The 21867-nt window shown below is 42.7% G+C and overlaps 1 protein-coding gene across 3 annotated transcripts in view; it reads left to right on the top strand.

Annotated features, from left to right (window-relative positions):
* The window catches only part of DOCK9 (dedicator of cytokinesis 9), a 195795-nt gene that overhangs the window by 28400 nt on the left and 145528 nt on the right, over positions 1-21867 (top strand). For all 3 annotated transcript variants that reach the window (XM_011933819.1, XM_011933818.1, XM_011933817.1), the window contains exon 3: positions 19928-20017. In XM_011933819.1, the coding sequence (XP_011789209.1) occupies positions 19928-20017 (90 nt within the window). The remainder of the gene's footprint in view (positions 1-19927; positions 20018-21867) is intronic.

Raw genomic sequence — 21867 nt, 5'->3', positions numbered from 1 at the left:
TGACAGACAACGCAGCGATTGAGGAGCACCTGGGGGAGTTTGGTGTCATCTGCCTGGGAGACCTCACTCATGACTTTGCCTTCCCAGGGAAGTATTTCCAGGAGATCTCATGGGTCTTGTGCCCTTCCCACTTCTTGGTGGCCCATCATGCTACCAAGAATAGAGTGGGCTTCCTCAAGGAGATGGGCTCACCTGGTTATTGGGGTGAACACATCAATCAGCTCATCCACCAGCTGAACCTGATCCAGAATATCTGAAAGCACAGTGTAGTGGAAGCATGTGTTTTGGGTGTTTTTGGAATTATTACCAAGTATCTTCAGAAAAGATTATTTCCTGCTTAATCTTCAAAAATCGGAAAGGAAGGGTCAAAGAAAAGACAGTCGCTTATGTTTGTGGCAGGCACCTCTCATCACAGTCCAGTTCCAAGGAAAAATTCCAGCGTTTTTTACATTGGCTGCTGCCTCATCTGAAATCAGCATTTGCCATGGAGGAATAGAGGAGGGAGTTCTGCTTAGTTGCATCTTCTGTCTTGGGGTTTGATACTGTGAATGAGTAACTCAAGCTTATGTACAAGGCTCCCTAAGACTCCTGTAATAGTGGACCAAGCCCAGGGGCATAATTGAGTCTGGAGGTTCCTGGGGCCTTGTTTTGAAGACTTGAAATACATAGGAAGGAAGGCACAAAAATAAATACTCAGTTGTCTCTGAAAAAAAAAAAAAAAATTAGCTGGGCATGGTGACACACACCTGTGGTCCCAGCTACTCGGGAGGCTGAGGTGGGAGGATCACTTGAGCCTAACAGGTTGAGGCTGCAGTGAGCCATGATTGTGCTGCTGTGGTCTGGCCTGGGTGACAGAGTGAGACCCTGTCTCAAAAGCACGTTGTATCCCACTTCTAGATATATGCGCCAAAGACTTGGAAGCAGGGACTCAAAGAGAGATTTGTTCACCCCTATTGAGATCAGCATTATCTACAGTAGCCGAAAGGGGGAAGTAACCCAAGTGTCTGTCAAGGGATAAATGGAGAAACAAAATGTGGGATTTACATCAAATGAAATATTATTCAGCCTGAAAAGGGAAGCAACTCCTGTCCCATGTTACAATATGGATGGACCCTGAGGGTATTATGCTCAGTGGATAAGCCAGTCACAGAAGGACAAATAGTGTTCAATTCCACATATGTAAAGTCCCTAAAGAATCAAATGCATCAGAGGCAGACAGTAGAATGGTGGTTACTAGGGATGGAGGTGGGGAGCAATGAGGAGTTATTGTTCAATGAGAACAGAGACACAGTTGGAAACATGAAAATAATTTTGGAGATGGATGGTGGTGATGGTTGAAAAATGAGAATGTACTTAATGCCACTGAACTGTACACTTAAAAATGGTTAAGATGGTATATTTTATGTTTTATGTATTTGAAAACAACAATTTTTAAAAAGCATAGGATTTCGTTATAGGATTTCTGTGCTATATTTATGGGTGGGAAACTGTTGTCATCCTTAGAACTGTTTGCAAAATCAGGTCGAGGAGTGAGTCCTTAGGTGCTTTTTCCACTGATATTCATGGTGTATTACCTATATAAATGTCTTAGCAAGAGAACGGAAAAGAAACGATAGGAGTGCAGACCAAAGATTATTCATAATTGACAATCTTAAGAAATTTTACTTTTTGGAAATGTTTGAATACAGGAGAATCCTAGAGTGTTCTCAGCATTGTATAGAAAAATGTGCTCGCTCCATTTCCCTTTCAATAACATCCTGAATTTTATTTTTCCTCTGGTTCTTTTCCTCTTCTACTTACATAAGACTGATAATGATCTACAAATCACTGACATGGAGAGGAAGCCATGCCTGCTGCTTACAAAGGCCTGGAAGTCCCTGATCTCATTTCCCATCTGTCCTTTTGAAAAGAAAAAAACTTATTTTCACGATGTTTTGTCCTCACTTTTTTATGATATACAGCCAAAAGAAAAAAAAAAAAAAACCCTCAATACTTTGTTTTTGGCTTTTTATTGAAAAGCTTTTCATAAATTCCTTGAAATTTTTATCAGTTAGAATTCAGTGGCCAATAGTGTAACTTTCTGTGAGTGTTGTAGTTTCTGGGATATTAGTTCATGTCTAGGCTTAGACCTACTGAAAAATCTGGATAAATTATATTTCTCGGCCGGGCGCAGTGGCTCATGCCTGTAATCCCAGCACTTTGGGAGGATGAGGCGGGCAGATTACCTGAGGTCAGGAGTTTGAGACCAGCCTGGCCAAGATGGTGAAACCCCATCTCTACCAAAAATACAAAAATTAGCCGGGCGTGGTGGCGGGTGCCGGTAGTTTCAGGAGGCTGAGGCAGGAGAATCGCTTGAACCCAGGAGGCGGAGGTTACAGTGAGCCAAGATTGCGCCACTGACTCCAGCCTAGGCAATGAGAGCAAAAGTCCGTCTCAAAAAAAAAAAAAAAAATCTGAATAGACACTTCTAAACCTCCAGGAGATGAGAATTTTAATTCTAGTTCAAGTAATGCCTTTTACAGGAGATAGTGATCGCTGTTTTTTTGTTTTGTTTTGTTTTGTTGTGTTTTGATTATCATCACATAGTCCTTAAAAAGAAAAGCTTACTTTTCAGGTAGCACTGATCAGCTGAGCTTAAGGGTATATTTATTTAACTTATGTTTATTCTTAAACAACTTGTGAGAGGACTCAGCTTTGTGAGGTACTTGGAACCATGAAGATAAGCTAGGATCCTTGCTTTTAAAATGCTCATAACTTAGGAGAGGAGATAAAGGTGTGTCTTAATATTAATAAGCAGGGGACTAGGACCCGTGTCATGACATAAATCTCGCCCCATGGGAATCTATTGTGGACGTATTGTTTGAGAGCTTAGTGGAACACCCAGGTGCTGGGAGCTCTTGAAGTGGCTGGAAACGCGGAAGTCCAGCCCTGAGAGAAGTTGTGTTTAAAAAGGAAGATCTGGATTCATCCACAGAAAAGTGAGACAGGCAAGAAAGGGGCCGAGAGCATGACGGACTGAAGCCTGGGCTAGTGCCTTCATTTAGGAAAAAGCAGGGGAAGCAGAGACGGAAGTTAGGATAAGAACCAGGAAATGGAGAAGAAGAGTTGGAAGAAGGCAGGCAGAGAGGGCAGACAGTCTTGCCGCGGCTAGGGAGTTCCCGAGAAAGGGCGGTGGAGTTGGTGACCGGGCAGGGGTAAAGAAGTGAGTGGGGAGACACAGGTTAGAGTAAGCTGGAAACAGAAAAAGGAATCAGAATGACTCAGAGCAGTGACAAGGTCTGCGGGAGGTTTTACCAGGATTGGGAAAGCAAGAATGAGCTGAGAAGGGTGAAACCCAGGCATGGAGAAGAGATCGAAGATACAGGATAATGTGGTCTGAGTTTTGAAGCAAGGCTCTTCATGGGGTCTCAGGGGAGGGAATTAAGGGTTTTTTAGGGGAAGAGTTGAGGAAGGAGAGATACTGCCAGCTCCAAATAGAAGGAGAGGATTGTGTATTGAAAAGTGTAGTGGCAGATTGTGCTGAGGGAGCTAATGTCAAGCTGGCCTGGAGCAGGGGGAGCTTGGGCGAGTAAGGGTTTGGAAAGCAGGCCATGGGGAGTGGCAGGGGGAGCAGCAAGTGTCATCAGCTTGTTCTCCCCCTGCTGGAACCATCACCACAGCCTTTGTCTGTCCCTCTTACCTGGATTAATGCGAGAGACTTCTCAAGTCTTCTGGGTTCTCTCCTTGCCCTCTTCCAGTGGGTCCTAACAGTGTAGCTAGAGAGGTTGTTTAAAAAGCGAGTCAGAGGATATCATTCCTGTGTTCAGAATCCCCCAGCAAAGGCCTTGCAGTGACCCAAGGGTCCCTGTGACTTTGTTTCCCATTTACTCCCAGGCCTTGTCCCAGCTCGCCTCTCCCACCACCCGCTGTCTGTCTGCAGTCACACTGGCCTCCTTGGGCTCCTGTCTCCCTCCTGAGGCAGGCTTCTGGCTTGGGACCTATCCTCTCCCTGCAAATTCTTTACCTGGCTATCTCTTGCCCCCCTGCAAACCTTTTTCCAAATCTGACCTTTGCAGTGAGGCTGCTGACTGCTACACCTCCACCCCTCTTTGGCCTTGCTGGTCCTCTCTACCTTGCTCTGATTTCTTTTTTCTTTCCCTGTCTCTTATGAGCTTCTCACACTGGTATATGTTCTTGCTTCTTACATAAACTCCAGGAGGCAGGGATCTTAGTTTTTAAGCATGTGGAACAAGTGGTAGATATTCAATAAATATTTGTAGAATTAAACAAATGAATTATCAACCAAGAGGGGGGTCTTTCCACTTAAGATTTCAATGAAAACCATTAGCCTTGTTGGAAACGTCAGTCACCTGGGAATAGAGAAGAGAAAGGATGGATGGCCGTGATGGTGGCAGGATGTGGGTGAGTGAGTGACCCAAGGTCCTAAAATGACCTCCCAGGGAGTCGAGGCTGGAGAGTCTTTGGAGGTGGACCCTGGACTGGGAAAAGAAGATGTTAGAGGGCCCAGAGGATGAAGGAGCAAAAACACTTGGTGTGGGGTAGTTGGAGGGGCACCAGGGCACACTCAGGGAAGGGACGTGTCAGTGTCTGAGAGCTCACGGGAGGAAGGTGTGGTGATGACATGGACCATGGCTGAGACTTTAGACAGCTCTTGGGTGAAGAGAATCAGCATGTAAGAAAGCATTAAATCATTTGGAAGAAATCCAGAAAATCGTAGATGTACATTCAGGCCAACTACCAGGCCTACTAAACGTCAATCAGATATAAAATCTAATTGAAGTAAGAAGTTAAGGGTAGAGCTCTTCAAGTGGCTATTTTGAGCATTTAAACTTGAGCTGGATTCCCAGGTCCCTGGAATATGTATGTTACAGGCTTTCTCATTAGAAACATTGTAGGAAAAGGAAGTGATTTACAAACATTTAGAATCATTGTTTCCTTGACTGATTCATTTGTTCTTTAATTTGTTTAAAACCATCTTGCTTAACTCACCAAACTTCAAGAATATCAGCATTCGACTGTGCAAATTCAGTGTTATTTTCCTAAACTGAAGGAAGTGTTAAGGAAGAAAATTGCTTCTGAAAAACAACTTCTATGCCTGAGTCCGAATCAGCAACCACAGAAACATATTGGGAAAGCATAATTAACTTTGTATTTGTGCCAGCCTTTCTAAATGAAGGTGGAGGCCTGATAGGCTAGGAGGATGATCTGGCCATGACCCCGCCGTCCTTAAGTGAGGTTCAGCTGATGGGCACCTCACAGGGTTCTCCTGTCTTCCTCACCGCTCCAAAGGTATGCCTCTGCAGCCCCATGCGCTGTTACAGGCAGGGGAGGGTGTGTGGGCGGCTGTGTCCCCATGTGCCCTGGCATAGGACCGTAGGGGACGTGATTGAACATATTACGCGGGAGCAGGGCACGCACATGGAAGACAGCGTAGCGGTGCCCTCAGGAGCCAGAGAACTCAGCGGAACCGTGATGCCTCTTGCTGAAACAATTAGGGTACAAGATCAGTGTGTTGATTTTTATGTTTACAAAGTATTTCATCATTTTCTTTATTTTTTTTCCTCAGCCTGCTGAGGGTAGTAACTTTTTTTTTTTCTCCATATAGTGGACACTGTGACATGATTTTTGCTCCATGTTGTGATCAGGAAAATCTAGGATCAAGTGGGGAGTTGACATTAACTACATATGTAACTAGATGAAAGCACACATGTATGAAATACCACCTGTATACATCAAGTGAATGTAAGATGTTATTCTCTTATCTTAAATGAAGGATATTGATGAACCCATTAGTCCATCATTGTATATTTGTGTTCCCCATGAGAGGTCACATTCTTCTTTTCTTTTTAAAATAACATTTAGCTGACATTTTAAATATGTCAGAGAGAATGGTGAAATTCTACAGTTGGTGGAACTGGATAAATGCAGACCATATTTGTAGACCAATGAGGGATAGAAGGACAATTTTATCTATGTGGTTAGTGTATATGTCTTAGGATATTAAAGAAGATCGACAGGCATGGATAGAGGAAGATTTGAACTAAGGATGATATCTTCCGTCAGGGTAGCCTAATCAGATGGAAATTTACGACGTATATACTGTGCCTCCAGCATTCATCGCTATCCCTCTTTATTATGATTATTTGTAGCTATGAAACTGCTTATTTTTCCCCTCAGTAGAAAATAAAGCCTCCATGAGAATAGAAAGCCATAATTATTTTTTAAAATTGTAAACCATAGTTTTTTGAAAATTCATGTTTACATTTGCCAACATTCCTACAACAGTATTTTATCCGTAGTAGGCACTTAATGGGTATTACACAAATGGATGGATATGAGAACTTGGCACCAGTGGCCTTTGAGGTCTTTAGAGCGTATCTCAAGGTGGCAAATCATGGGAGCAGAAGCAAAGGAGCCACAGTATGTTTGCATGTAAAAACAAACACACACAAACCACGAGTCTTTAAAGGAGATGGAAATCCAGGTTTTGGCCTCAGAATTCCTAGATGTCATTTAACATGTTACCAGGCACAAAATCTCTATGGTTTCTAAAGCAAAAATGAGTCCTGCTATGTCTGTATCTCTGCCTTTTTCTACCAGGGTTGCCTGAAAGAGCCTCGATAATACTGAGTGTGTCCCACATGGGTTTGAGCAACACTCTCGAGTGTGTGCACGAGATCCAAAGAGGACAGATTCAGTAAGTTCATCAAAGTCCACTGATGTCGGAAGTCCTAGAGTCAGAGTGCCTTCCCCATCTGCTTAGCATTATATCTACAAAACTGACTCTCCGCTGTGTTTGAAGTAAGACTCTGGATGACAGCCCAGGAGCTGAAATGCTGCTCTGATAGGAGCAGCGTGGCGCTGGTCAACTCGGAGGGATTTGAATGAAATTATACTCAGTGCATAAGTGAAGCCTTACATAGGGATGATGGGTGGCACATTAGGGAGTATGTCTTCCTAAGACAAGTCCTGAAGGAAAGTTCATTGGTGTGTCGCGATGTGTAAATACAGTCATGCACTGCATAATGACCTTTCAGCCAACAATGCTGGTCCCATCAAATTATAATGCTGTGTTTTACCATACCTTTTCTGTGTTTAGATATGTTTAGATATACACCTACTTCCATTGTGTTACGTCTCCCTGCAGTAGTCAGCACTGTCCCATGCTGTACAGGTTTGTGGCCTAGGAGTAATAGGCTACACACCCTGTAGCCTAGGTGCGTGGTAGGCTATACCATCTAGGTTTGTGAGTACACTTTATCATGTCTGCACAAGGACGAAGTCACCTACTGATGCAGTTCTCAGAATATATCTCCAGAGTTATGCAACACATAACTGTGATGGACATGTTTTAACTTGAAGCATATCCACTGTTCTAGATGTCCACACAAAATTATGGTCCTTTTAGCAACTAAAATAGAATTCTAAAGAAAGACAACCGGCTGGGCGCGGTGGCTCACGCCTATAATCCCAGCACTTTTGGAGGCCAAGGCGGGTGGATCACGAGGTCAGGAGATCGAGACCATCCTGGCTAACACGATGAAACCTCGTCTCTACTAAAAATACAGAAAGTTAGCTGGGCATGGTGGCAGGCACCTGTAGTCCCAGCTACTTGGGAGGCTGAGGCAGGAGAATGGCGTGAGCCCGGTAGGCGGAGCTTGCAGTGAGCCGAGATCGTGCCACTGCACTCCAGCCTGGGTGACAGAGCGAGACTCCGTCTCAAAAAAAAAAAAAAAGAAAGAAAGAAAGACAACCAGAGACACATACAGACAACCGGAAAACAAAAGAAAGTACACTTACTTACACCTACCTCAAGGTTGAGTGGAATGCGCATGAAAGAGTTGGTAGGTGCTCTAGACACTAAAGGTAGTGACGGGACCCAAGATACAGTCATATGTCCACAGGGGTTTTCTCACTCACGTCTATCTCTTATTACTCTGATCCTTTCATAAGTTATAAACCTTCCTAAAACTCACTTTTCTTAATCTGTAATTCAGTGATGACATTTCCCCTAAAATTTGGTCCTCACAGATGTTTGAGAATCCAAAGAGATACCACCATCCAGGAGACCTCTGCATGCCCTTGCTGCTGCCCTTCCATTGGTGGGGAGACGCTGGGTCACTAGGGAGCTTATTACAACCTCTGTTCTCTCCTCTAGGGAATGTCATTTTATTTTTGAGGGTGGCTGTTTTTAGTTGCCACCCTCACCTTTAGCTGTTCAGCAGGCTGAGTCCCTTACTAAACGGGAAGCCAGACATGCCACTTGGGCCCCGAATGACCACAAGGCTACTCCTGGTTTTCTGGGTAACTCTCCTGTCCTCAGCTGTGCAGTAGTACTTAGGAAGTGATTTTAAAATTGCTTCTTTGTAAGACCAAAAAAATATATGATTCTTTACAAAAATGCACTTAATTGATAACTAGTTATTAAGGTTTCTGAACATTTATGTTACTTAGTTTACTGCATTTTAATAAACAATTGTGTGTGCTCTTCCATTTGAGGGATTTGAGAAGGTAGCAGAATGAAATTCATATGACCCTCAAAGGTCTACTGAAATCTGACTTTTTAGGAAGCAGTACATTATTTGGTGAAAGGAACTATCTGAAGTCTCACGTGTTGCTGAGACGCTGTTTCATTTGGAACCTCATGTGATCTCACAACTAAATTGTGCAGTCCCTCTTTTAAAGTCCCAACTTCACATTTACTCAGCAACATTCATCTTGTGTCAGGTGTTCTGCTGGGTACTGGAGAATTAAAGATGAATAACATGGTCAGATTCTCAAGTCTGGCAGGAGACACAGAAGTATCTTTGAGTAATCTCAGCAGAATGGTATGTGTGCCTGAGACCAGTCTGAGCAACTTGGTGCCAGTCAGAGGGGCCTGGTGCATTAGGGAATCAGAAATAGTCCATGTTGCTGGATGGTTGGAGAAGGGCAGAAGAATCCAGCAAAATTAGTACGGTTGGTCACAAAAGGTCTTAGGTCATGCTGAGGAGTTTGGATTTTATTCTGGTGACAATGAGGCGTCATTGAAAGAATTTCAGCTGAGGCATGATGCTGTCAGATGAGAGATTTAGAAAGACAAATGGCAGCTGTGCAGAGAATAGATAAGAGAGATGATAGAGGGAAGATGGGCCTTCTGGTTAGGGTGCTGCACTGTGGTTTGTGCATTTTTGTAGTTTGTACTCTGTACTTTGACATCAGGCAGAGTGAAAGGTGGCTCTGTTGAGGGACCAGAGAAAGAAATGGGGGACCATGCAGGTGCCCGTGAAGAGGAGCAGTTAGAGAAGCAGAGAAGGCCCCCCCACCTCAAGACCACCCAAAAAGATGGATTATAGAATCTATGTTAGGAGAGCTTAGGCTCAAATAGTCCATGAGAAATGTATAATTCTCTGCTCGTATCAAGACTCAGCCCAGCCCCTGCAGTGAGTCACGCCTGTAATCCTATCACTTTAGGGGGCCAAGGTGGGACAACTGCTTGAGCCTAGGATGTCAAGGCTGCAGTGAGCCATGATCACACCACTGCACTCCAGCCTGGGCAACAGAGCGAGACCCTATGTCTTAAAAAGCAACAACAACAAAAAAAACGCAGCCCTTGTAATGTTTTAAATGTGTTCCTTGGGAATTGGCTTTCATTAAATCCCTTCCAGAAACCTGAATGGAATTCCTTCTTCAGCCTCTCTGTCCTATGCTTGGTCATTTTCTTAATTATTAGCGAATTAAACATGGAGGCTCTTTAGGCAACGGTTCCCTGAAAATGGAATTTGTCTGACGTTAATAGAACATCATGGGTTAACTGCCAAGACATGAACTGTGAGGTGAAATGTGGGAATGCCCTGTGTAAATTTTAGTTTCTAGTCTAGCTTGGTACTGAATCCTCTCAAAAAGCAAGTCATATGCTCTGAAACAAATGCATCTGCCAGATACTTGGAAAGGTTTCATCACCTCTGCGCTCAGCAAGTTTCAGCGATGTTTGCAGAGTTGTTGAATAGTAATGTTTGATACTGCACTCGCTACAAAATATTTACTGTGCAGACCAGTGCAACTATGTGGGGTTTCCAGCAGATAACAAAGGGACATAATTCTGCAGAGATGTGAGGCACCATGCAGTTTGGCTGAGGCCTAGAGACAAAAGGAAGGAGCTCTTGGGAGCCATCTAAGAGGGAGTAGCTTGCAATCAGAGATAACTTTAGAACATGGACATGGATGCTATCCAATTTTTATTGAGAACAATAAAAATTGAACCTAGGGTTAACTTGGTGAGGGAGATAGGCCAGGTCCAGGGAATGCTCCTGAAGAGCTCAGTCATGCTTGGACCTCCTGGGCTTTGCTTTTTGGCTGCATCCAGGTCCCCCCATCTCCTGAGCCCTGGCCCCACCCCAGGCCCACCCTAAGAGCTGCCCTTCCTTCAGCAGATTCAAGTACTGTTTCTCTGACTAATGCATAAAGTCCTCAGGTGTTTGAAGGTATAGTTCTAAGTAAATGAAAACAAGCACAAAAATAAGCACAAGCATGGATGCTTTACATGAGATTACAAAGAGGAGAGAGGGTTGATGGCTCCACAGTTAAGCCTAAGGGTAGACTGGAATTGATGGGGTCTGAGGCTGCTGGGCTTCTCTAACAGGTGGTCACTGTGGACCCCGGGCTTCCTTCTCTTGGATTTTAGGTCATCCTCAGTCCTCAGAGAATAGACCGTCTTAGAGGCAGGACCCCAGGTACCCTGAAATGCCCCTCCAGCTCCCTAGGTTTGCAGTCCTGCTCTTACTGACAGTTTACTCCTAAAGAGAAGCATCTTCCCCTCTCCTGACTCAGTGTCTCAGTTGGAGTGCAGTGGTCTCCCCTTTCTTTGGGCTGGCTCTCGAGAACTACCTGGGAGGCTGCTGGGTACTCCCTATCTCTTCCTGCCTCAGAGCCTGTGCTCCCCTTTTGGACTGTCCCTGATATTTGTTTCTCTGTTGAGGAAGGAAACTCTCAGCTCTCTGCTCCTTTGAACAGCAGAGCTGTGGAGACACTCTGGCACCGGTGCCAGCAGCTGGCTCAGGTTACAGCCCACCCGCTTCTCTGGGAGATTGTCTTTAGCTCATTGTTCATATGGTCCCAGGGCAAGGGTGGGCCTATTGTTGGTCTTTTAATTAAAATTTTATAAAATATGGTGTTTTAAATATCCCATGGATTTGCATACTTCCCACCAGGAATTAAGAGGGCTATTTTGTTATAGTTTAAGCCCATTGTAAAGTAATTAATAAAAAATCCAGTGCCATGAGTTGAGAAGGTTAGAAAAATAAGATAAATCTTTGTTAATACTCACTCTTATATTTATTTAAATCTACGTAGTGAATCTTCCCTCCTTTTTACCCCACAATTCTTTCCATAAAAAAAAAAAAATTAAGGTAATGCAACTGTGATTCAAAGCAAATATGGTATTCATCTTTTTTCTTTTTTCTGGATGCCTTTATGTTTTAGTTTCTTACAAAGCAATTTCCAGCACTCAGATAAACCATTTGAGAGGAACAGACTTAGAATTCCATATTCATAGAACGGTGGGATTTTTAAACCACAAAGGAAACCTAGAGATCCTAGAAGAGTGTTCTGTGGATGTGGAAAGTTCAAATATCCCCCAAGACTGCACAGCTAATTAGAGGCAGAGCTGGGGTAAGGACTCAGGTTTCCTGGCTCTCAACTCAAATCTCTTTCCAATATCATTCCTCAAATTCTAACATCGGAAGTTGACTGAAATAAATCGCTTCACATTTCTTGTGGTTTGAAACATGAGCTTCTCAGAATCTCCAGCTTCAGTGGGGCCAGGGTACCGTGTTGGCTGCCACCGATGGAGGCCAGACAGAGCCCCGGCCAGGTTGGGGTCAGGAATGTAGTTAGGAGAGAGGGATTCCACATTTAAGCTGCAGAGAGAGCAGTGAGTGATAACAGAAGCAAGAAACGCCAGAGGCCCCAGGGGTCGGCCCAGGTGAGGAAACAGGTACCTCCACTCGCTCCCTTTAGGTGGGCCTGCCCTGCTGCCCAGGGCTAAGTGGCTTCCCACAGTGGCTCAGAAACATCACAGTAACCCCAGTGTTTGGAGGGGATCATTTCAACTAAGAGGAAAAAACTTTTTTTTTTTTTTTTTGAGACGGAGTCTCGCTCTGTCGCCCAGGCTGGAGTGCAGTGACCGGATCTCAGCTCACTACAAGCTCCGCCTCCCGGGTTTACGCCATTCTCCAGCCTCAGCCTCCTGAGTAGCTGGGACGACAGGTGCCCGTCACCTCGCCCGGCTAGTTTTTTTCTGTTTTTTAGTAGAGACGGGGTTTCACCGTGATAGCCAGGATGGTCCCGATCTCCTGACCTCGTGATCCTCCCGTCTCGGCCTCCCAAAGTGCTGGGATTACAGGCTTGAGCCACCGCGCCCGGCCTTTTTTTTTTTTTTTTTTTTTAAGTAAAAAGGATCTATTTGAAATTTGTCATTCCAAACTAGACTTGGAGAAAGTTGTAAATTTCACTCTTTTTATTCTGGGAGCAACTCCGTGCTTTTCTAGCTCATTCTGTTAAAAAGAAAAAGAAAAAGCAAAACAAACTGTCCCATAAATATTGAGACTGGGGCCCTCAGGTGTCTGTGCATTCTCATATAAGCCCTTTGGGAAAGGATGTCACCCCTTTTTCTTCCTTTTTAATTATGCCTGTGATTTTGTGGAACTTCCTGTAAGACTCCTGTCCATATTTGCTGAAGGTAACTAAGAATTTCTTAGTGCCAAAGGCTACATGTTTAACCTAAGTAATGATATTGACTGAAAATAATTTGCCTTCTATTATAATAGCTAGGAAAGGGCTTTTATCCATCTATCTTTCTATCTGTTGATTATCTATCTGCCTTTCTTTTTTTCTTTTTTCTTTTTCCTTTTCTTTCTTGCAGGTACATACCTTGGTAAAGGGCTTTTATTTTGAAATTATGTTTATGCCGTGAGATTTCTATCCCAATAGTTATCTGAGATGCTAGCAATGTTTAGGTTTAATTTTCAGACACATATTACACTAATTATGGTGTCAAATGTACAGATTTCTTAGCAGAATAGAAATGGTTTGTTTCCAAACATAGAAATAGAACTGGTATGCTTTGAATGCCCACCTTGATGTTGATTTATATAAAGTGGATATAAAGGATATAAACCCATCTTTTAGCAGAAATATGATTTTAACTGATAGAAAAGTAGAAAAGAATACCACAGCTATGAAAAAGAAAACTTGGCTTATTGTTGAGAGGGGCTTTAGTGCTTTTGGAGTATAAATCTCTTAGTATTGACTTGGACTTGTCTATAAGCCAAATAAATAAAACTATAGAAATTTAATGTGAATCAGTTTGGCATGAAGTAGATGATTATTTGAATATGACTTTTAATACATAAAATCTGTGGAGAAATTAAAACAGAGCATTCACTCATGCTGTAGTCTTCCCTTGTCAGTTTCTATAATGGACCAGATAACTTTTTGTAATAATAGGGGAAGAAAACTTATATGCAAGTAATGGTTGTTATTGGTAGATTCCTAGTTCTGTCTCCATTAACTGTTTCATTCATTCTTTTTTTTTCTTTCTTTTTTTTTTTTTTGGTTGAGACAGGGTCTCGCTCCATCACCCAGGCTGTAGTGCAGTGGCCTGGTCACAGCTCACTGCAGCCTCGAACTTTTGGTCTCAAGAGATCCTCCCATTGCAGCCTCCTGTGTAGCTGGGACTCCAGGTGCATGACACCATGCCTGGGTAATTTTTTTATTCTTAGTAGAGACAAGGTCTCATTATGTTGCCCAGGTTAGTCTTGAACTCCTGGTCTCAAGTGATCCTCCCACCTTGGCCTCCCAAAGTGTATTTACTCATTCTTGAAACATTTATTGAGTATTTAGCACATAGCTAGAAATAGGAAGACGTATCTTCTGTTCTTAAAGGAATTTGCAATCTGATGGGGTAAAGAAGGGCATGTGGGTACAGGAGAGGTTTAGATAATGGAGTTAGGGTTGACCAACTGTTCAGACAGGTCTCGGAGTGGTTTATAAGGTCACCATGGTACAGGATCAGACCTCAGGTTTGCAAGTCCAAAGATGGAATTTGGTCACCCAGAATGTTTCAGGCTCAGGGGAACTGGCTTTTGCAGGCAACCCCACAAGAGTGCAAACCAGAATGTCATTTTATTAATATGCATTGAGAACTAGAATTCACAAGTAGATCAGAATATTATATTGGCTGTGTATTTTCTCCCAGTAGGAAAGTCTAAATGGGAAGCATATTATAAATAAGTGGCTCGGTGAGACTGTACTCAGAGCAAGGGCAATGAATTAGAAGACCTTAGCAGCTGATGGTATCAAACATTGACAGCCCCATTGGTGCCAAGCCTGGTAGTACTCCCCTCCCCCATGGGTCCAGCCTAGTAGGTTCCAACCTTTCTTTTATTATTTATTTATTTATTTTTTGAGGCAGGCTCTCATTCTGTCACCCAGTCTGGAGTGCAGTGGCATGGTCTTGGCTCACTGTGACCTCCACCTCCTGAGTTCAAGCAATTCTCGTGCCTCAGCCTCCAAAGTAACTGAGACTACAGGTGTGCGCCATCACGCTGCCTGATTTTTTGGTAGAGATGGGGTTTCACCATGTTGGCTAGGCTCATCTCAAACTCCTGAACTCAAGTGATCTGCCTGCCTTGGCCCCCACAAAGTGCTGGGATTACAGGTGTGAGCCACCGCGCCCAGCTCCAACCTTTCTCCTAAACAGTGATAGAGACACTGACAGAATTCCTGTAGCCATGGAAGCCTGATTCTTTCTGTTGGCCTATTCTTATCCCAGATGTGGAATTTTAGTGTTGTTTAATTCAAGGTCATTGAGAATTCTAGGCAGTTTTTCCTTTGACTTAAGTTTTTGGTTCTAGGACTTAATGGATTTATTTATTTATTTATTTATTTATTGGCAAAGAGTTAATCTCATTCATTATATCTTAATTTTGTGCTTTGAACTTCCCAAGGGCAAGTTTATCTCCATGTTTCTCTTAGTTTTGTACTGAATGTAACTTGTGCTCATCCTTTACAATTTAACTTAAGCTAATTTTAGCTTTCCCTCAGTGTACCTTTTCTTGATGTCCTCTTCTCTACCTTATTGAATTTAGACTCCCCTATTTTTTCTCTCATATCATCCTGTGCTTCTGTGCTCCTTTCTCTGTACTCTTCTGTACTTATCATACTCTAATAATTATTTCCTCATCATTCTCTTTCATCAGACTGTAAGTTTTAAAAGAATAGCAACTGTATTTTATTAAAGTTTGTGTCTGCAGCTGCTAGCTCAGTGTCTGGAAGAAGGTAGGGACCCAGTAAGGTGTGGATAGATGGATGGATGGATGGATGGATAAAGTAATATTTATGCTGAGTCCTTAAATGATCAGTAGAATGTTTTTCATAAGACACTACAAACTACTCTCAAGATCCAACAGGCATTTACTGTATCTTACTTGACCTTTTTAGTGGCATTGAGTAGAAGGGAGACTGGAAACGAGATTGCAGCATAATGTATCTCTTCAGTGCTTGTGTCTTAACTCTGTAGTGTAGCTAGTATTGGAAATCCTTTTTCCTAAAAATGACAGTATTCTTCGGTACTGTAACTTGAAGGTGTTCCTAGTGTCTTACAATCTTGTTTTGGTTTTCTGTTGTTCAGTAACAAACCACCCCAAAGCCTAGTAACTTAAGACAATAATTTATTATTTTTTGCAGTTCTAAAATCTGGTCAAGGCTCAGCTGGGTTGTTCTTCTGTTTTATACTGTGGGAACTGGAATGTCCAAGATATTTCCTCGCTCACATTGTGGTATCTTGCCTGGGGTGGCTGAGACCAGCTGGGGGATGGTGGGGCATCTTGTATATATCCTCTCTTTATGGGTAGCTTGTACTTCCTGTTACCATGGTGGTCTCAAGATGATAGAACTTCTTATATGGTGACTGGCTTCCAAGAAGGAGGTAGTGGAAGCTCCCAATTTTTCTGAAGGCTAGGTTTGGGCCCGGTGCGGTGGCTCATGCCTATAATCCCAGCACTTTGGGAGGCCAAGGTGGGAGGATTGCTTGAACCCAGGAGTTCAAGACCAGTCTGGACAAAATGGTGAGACCCCTCATCACTACAAAAAATATAAAAATTAGCCAGACATGGTGGTTCATGCCTGTGGTCCCAGCTACTTGGGAGGCTGAGGTGGGAGCATCACTTGAGCCCAGGAGGGTGAAGTTGCACTGAGCTGTGATTGCCCCACTGCACTCCATCCTGGGTGACTGAGTGAGATATTGTCTCAAAAAACACCACCACCAACAAAGGGTAGGCTTAGAACTGATAATCATTCCTTCTATCTCATTTTGTTGGTGAAAGCCAGCCCAGATTTAGGGAGAGGGGAGACAGACTGTGCCTTTTGGTGTACAGAGCACTATGCGTAGATGAGGAAGGATAGCAGCCATCTTTGAAGATTTTCTGAAAGAGATCGAATAGTGTGTAGTTCAAGACATGCACGAAAAAATGGCACTTATGCTATATTACATATGCACTAAAGAAGCACACCTAGTTTAGTTTAATTGGATGAAGTCTCTGGGGGAGAAAAAGGGTTCTCTCTGGTCAAAAAACTATTCTTTGTTAAAATCAAGATTAGGAATTGATGAGTAATGGTTAACGTGTAAACCTCGTTTAAAAATGAGAAGCATCATGCTATCTTATCTGTTAAAACTCAGGTTTCTCTCCTCCTGTGGAACATACATGAAGGAAAAAAAAATAGTTCAGGACTCTCTTTAATAATTTAATGTTACTTTTTTTTTTTTTCCAAGTGAGAACATTATGGGACTTTGATATACGAGAATTAAAAAAATCTATTTCCTATTATTTTTCTCACCTTAGAGGCGTGTTTGGAAAAGTATCCCATAATTAAAGTTTCTAGAGTTGGTTATTCTACTGGGAAATTTTTGTCATAAATTTTTTCTTCTTAATGTTAGGATGAAGAATGGCCTAGAAGTGACCCTAATAGTCCTATTTCTTGACGTGAGCTGTTTCATGAATGTTTTAAAATATGATAATTAGTTTCAAAAATCTTGAAAGACTCAGATAAATCAGATCAGGACACAGTAAGTGGGAACATAGAATGTATAATTTTCGAAATATACAGTAAAGGGGGATTATAAATAAATAACCCCCCTTTACTGATAGCACCCCTCCTTCATAACAGTTGTGACAGTCTATATATATACAGGATATTGCTATGTAGCTTTTTGTACAGATTGTGCCTCTCTTCCATGCTTATAGTCACTCATCTCTGTGGCATTTCACAAGAACAGATGTGTAATAAAGGTCACCGTTTCTTTGTAGTACTTACAAAGAAGCCAGGACCTAGGAGGCTGAAGGAATAAATAATTTACCTGCCAAGGACTTTGGTTCATTTATTCCACTCCTTTAGAATGGAGAGCCTTATTCTAAAAATAGGCTTTAAGATTACTTTCAGCCGGGGGCAGTGGCTCACGCCTGTAATCCCAGCACTTTGGGAGGCCGAGGCGGGTGGATCACGAAGTCAGGAGATCGAGACCATCCTGGCTAACACGGTGAAACCCCGTCTCTACTAAAAATACAAAAAATTAGCCGGGCGTGGTGGTGCGCGCCTGTAGTCCCAGCTACTCGGAGGCTGAGGCAGGAGAATGGCATGAACCCGCGAGGCGGAGCTTGCAGTGAGCCAAGATCGCGCCACTGCACTCCAGCCTGGGTGACAAAGCGAGACTCCGTCTCAAAAAAAAAAAAAAAAAAAAAGATTACTTTCAAAGATAGACACAGTGCAAGAAAAGAATAAATATAGGTGAAGCAGACACAACAGAGAGAGAAAATACAGGCAGGAAATAAAATTAAATTGTACACAGAACACATGCCTTGAAGTTCTCCACCTAGGCTGGAGGGATGAGGGAGCAGAGGTTTGACCCAAAGCCACCTCCAATCAAAGGAAGAAGGGAAACTGCCAGGACCAATGCTGTGAGATCCCAACTTAGTCATTTGCCATGAAGAGCTAACAGGATAGATTCTGTTAGCAAAAGGTTTGCTTGTATGCTGCTTTAATGACTGTGATTTGTTTGTTTGTTTTTGAGACGGAATCTTGCTCTGTTGCCCAGGCTGTAGTGCAGTGGCACAATCTCGGCATACTGCAACCTCTGCCTTCCAGGTTCAAGTGATTCTCCTACCTCAGCCTCCCGAGTAGCTGGGATTATAGGCATGCGCCGTCACACTTGGCTAATATTTTTGTATTTTTAGTAGAGACAGGGTTTTACCACGTTGGCCAGGCTGGTCTTGAGCTCCTGACTTTAAGTGATCCACCCTCCTCAGTCTCCCAAAGTGCTGGGATTACAGGCGCGAGCCACCGCGCCCGGCTGACTATGAGCTGTTCATGGTACCTAAAGGTTATACTCCATAGGGGAAAAAAACTAGAATATTTCTTTCTGAAACCTGAAGCCCAGGCCGGGTGTGGTGGCTCACGCCTGTAATCCCAGCACTTTGGGAGGTAGAGATGGGAGATTGTTTGAGCCTAGGAGTTTGAGACCAGCCTGGGCAACATGGTGAGACCCCATCTCTATTTAAAGAATAAGGCTGGATGTGGTGACTCACACGTGTGATCCTAGTGCTTTGGGAGTCTGAGGCAAGTGGATGGCTTGAGTTCAGGAGTTAGAGACCAGCCCGGGCAACATGGTGAAACCCCATCTGTACTAAAAATACAAAAATTAGTCGGGTGTGGTGGCGCCTGCCTGTAGTCCCAGCTACTCAGGAGGCTGAAGCATGACAATCACTTGAACTCGGGAGGCAGAGGTTGCAGTGAGGCGAGATCATGCCACTGCATTCCAGCCTGGGTGACAGGGAGACTCTGTCTCAAAAAAATTAAAAAATTAAAAAATTAGGCCAGGCGTGGTGGCTCACACCTGTAATCCCAGCACTTTGGGAGGCTGAGGCAGGCAGATCACGAGGTCAGGAGATTGAAATCCTCCTGGCTAACAAGGGGAAACCCTGTCTCTACTAAAAATACAAAAAATTAGCCGGGCGTGGTGGCGGGCACCTGTAGTCCCAGCCAACTGGGGGGCTGAGGCAGAAGAATGGCGTGAACCCAGGAGGCAGAGCTTGCAGTGAGCTGAGATCGCGCCATTGCACTCCAGCCTGGGTGACAGAGTGAGACTCTGTCTCAAAAAAATAAATAAATTAACTAATTAATTAAAAAGAAAAAGAAAATGAAACCTTAAGCCCAATTATTGAAGTAGACAGGATGCTACCCATGCCTTGTCATTTTATTTAAAAGAAGCATTTAAGCCTGATGAACAAGGACAGTTCTAATGTCCCTTGGAGGGGAGGTTTCCCAGTTCATAGATTCGTTTAGCAATTACTGATTGAGGATCTTCTGTGTGTCTAGTTATCTATGCTCTTAGGCACTGGGGATGTGGCAGTGAACCAGAACAGATGTAAATGACAAGAGATGGGTGGTGGTGATGGTTGCACAATTGCATGAATGTACTTAATGCCACTGTACACTTCAAAATGTTTAAAATGGTAAATTTATGTATATTTTACCACAATAAAAGCAGTTAAGGCAAGTAAGATGCTCTGTCATGGGACTAGATCAAGCACTTGGGGGTGGGGTGTTAGGGACTTTGAAAGGGGCCTCTACCCTGCAGGAAGGGCTGGCTGGAGGGATCTGTGGGCCCCTGATCCAGAAAGAAGCAGGAGCTGTGACCCAGCCTGGCTTTGGAACTTGAGGTTGCCAAATGGAATCTGTTGTGTGTGACCGAAGGAGGCAGCTGCACTGGATGGGGGAAATTGGAGGGACTCTGTGGGTGCCAGGCCCAGCTGCAGGGCACACAGCTGCACTCTGAGGCTGGCACCTGCCTCCTTCACTTACCCAAGGCTTTTCCTCCTGTGTTTGTTTCCAGACGGCCATCCTGAGACGACAGGGTCGATACATATGCTCAACAGTGCCTGCGAAGGCGGAAGAGGAAGCACAGAGCTTGTTTGTTACAGAGGTAAGGCTCTTTCCTGTATTAATTTGCATTTTAAAATCATTTCCCCCTAACTGCCTCCTTTTCTTTAAATTTCAAAATTGTCAAGAAAGTGTCAAAGGGGTAATTATATTTCTTTGATGGACGTTCAAATAGGAGAATAATGTGAAGTGTTCCGACTCTGAAACTTGGACAGAAATGTCCACAGGGGCTATTTGTTTTTTACATTTTTATTATTTTTAAAATTTTACTTATTTGGAGGGTTTATATCTGACTACAAAAAGTGAATTCCACAGAATTTATCTCATGGGCTTAAAATAAGCAGTAACTTATAAATGAATTCACTGGAAATCTGTGGGAGGCCTTATTATTGATACTGTTTTTAAGGGTGACACACACATTTATGTATCATTTATTTCATTTATACAAAATATTTGCAAGTTATTTTCGACTAGTTTAGTGTTCATGAAGAACTAGCTGAGAATAAGCGGGGTCTATTGCTAGTCAATATATATCATTATATATATTGATTACTTTATATATTGCTGATCAAGATACATTGATTAATATTACTTTTGTTTGAAAATACAAATAAAATTATCTTATGGAGGAAAGAGAAATTATTTACTTTTTTATTTTTATTTTTTGAGACAGAGTCTTGCTCTGTTGTCTAGGCTAGAGTGCTGTGGAGCAATCTTGGCTCACTGCAACCTCTGCCTCAAGTGGTTCTCCTGCCTCAGCCTCCCGAGTAGCTGGGATTACAGGCGTGCACCACCACGCCTGGCTAACCTTTGTATTTTTAGTACGGACAGGGTTTCACCCTGTTGGCCAGGCTGGTCTCAGACTCCTGACCTCAAGTGATCTGCCTGCCTTGGCCTCCCAAAATGCTGGGATTACTGACATGAGCCACTGTGCCTAGCCAGAAAGAGAAATTATTATAATTTAGGTTGTTTGCTTCAGTTTTCCCCCTTGGAGTGTTTGTTTTTCCCTCCAGGCAATTTTTGGTAGGAAGGATTAATTAGGTGTTTTAATTTTGTTTCTTTAAGTTTCTTTAAAAATAATGATTTTTTAAATCCTGGTTTTTCTAGTTGATGTTGAGATCATAAATATGCCCATCAATGAAACTACTTACTATAAGGAAGCTATATATACTCTTATAAATAAAGACCAATTAAATAACAATATTTAATTTCCATTGAGATTTTTGAAAAATTAAATATAAAATTAAAAAAATTTTAAGTGTGTTCTCTCATCTTTCTGAGAAAGTAACTTCCTTTCTTTCCTCCTTTGCCACTATATTAGTAAACTTAATTCCAGACAAATACAGCCAGATGTGTTTGTGAATGTAGTTATAAATGTCTTTTTAAGGCAGGTAGTGGCAAACTATTACCTACAAGCAAAATCTAGCCTGTAGCCTATTTTTGTAAATAAAGTTTTATTGTAAAGCAGCCAAGCACATTTGTTTACAGATTGCCTATGGCTACTGTCACCGTGCAACTCAAAGTTAAGTTGTTGTAACAGAGATCATATGACCCTCAAAGCTGAAAATATTTATGATCTTGCCTTTTGCACAAAAAGTTTGTTGATCCATGTTTTAAAGCATGTGGCAAAATTATTAATTGTTAACTCAGTTCTCCCAGTTGATTAAAAAAATACGGTTTTTTGAGGGAGAATTCTCCATGAAGTTATTTAATCACTGCAGGTTGAGTAATAGCTGCTTCATCCTATGCTGCTGGAGCCAACATAACTAAACACTTTTGGGACCCTTCCACTTGGGTGGAGTGACCATCACTTCCTCCTCATCCTCTGATCCAGAGAATGACCTAATGGCTTAAAACAAAGCAAAACAAAGCAGAAAAAAACTTCAAAAACTT

Source organism: Colobus angolensis, unplaced genomic scaffold, assembly GCF_000951035.1.
Source record: "Colobus angolensis palliatus isolate OR3802 unplaced genomic scaffold, Cang.pa_1.0 Scaffold13, whole genome shotgun sequence".
NCBI classification, from domain to species: domain Eukaryota; kingdom Metazoa; phylum Chordata; class Mammalia; order Primates; family Cercopithecidae; genus Colobus; species Colobus angolensis.
This window is presented reverse-complemented; position numbering and strand designations above follow the sequence as displayed.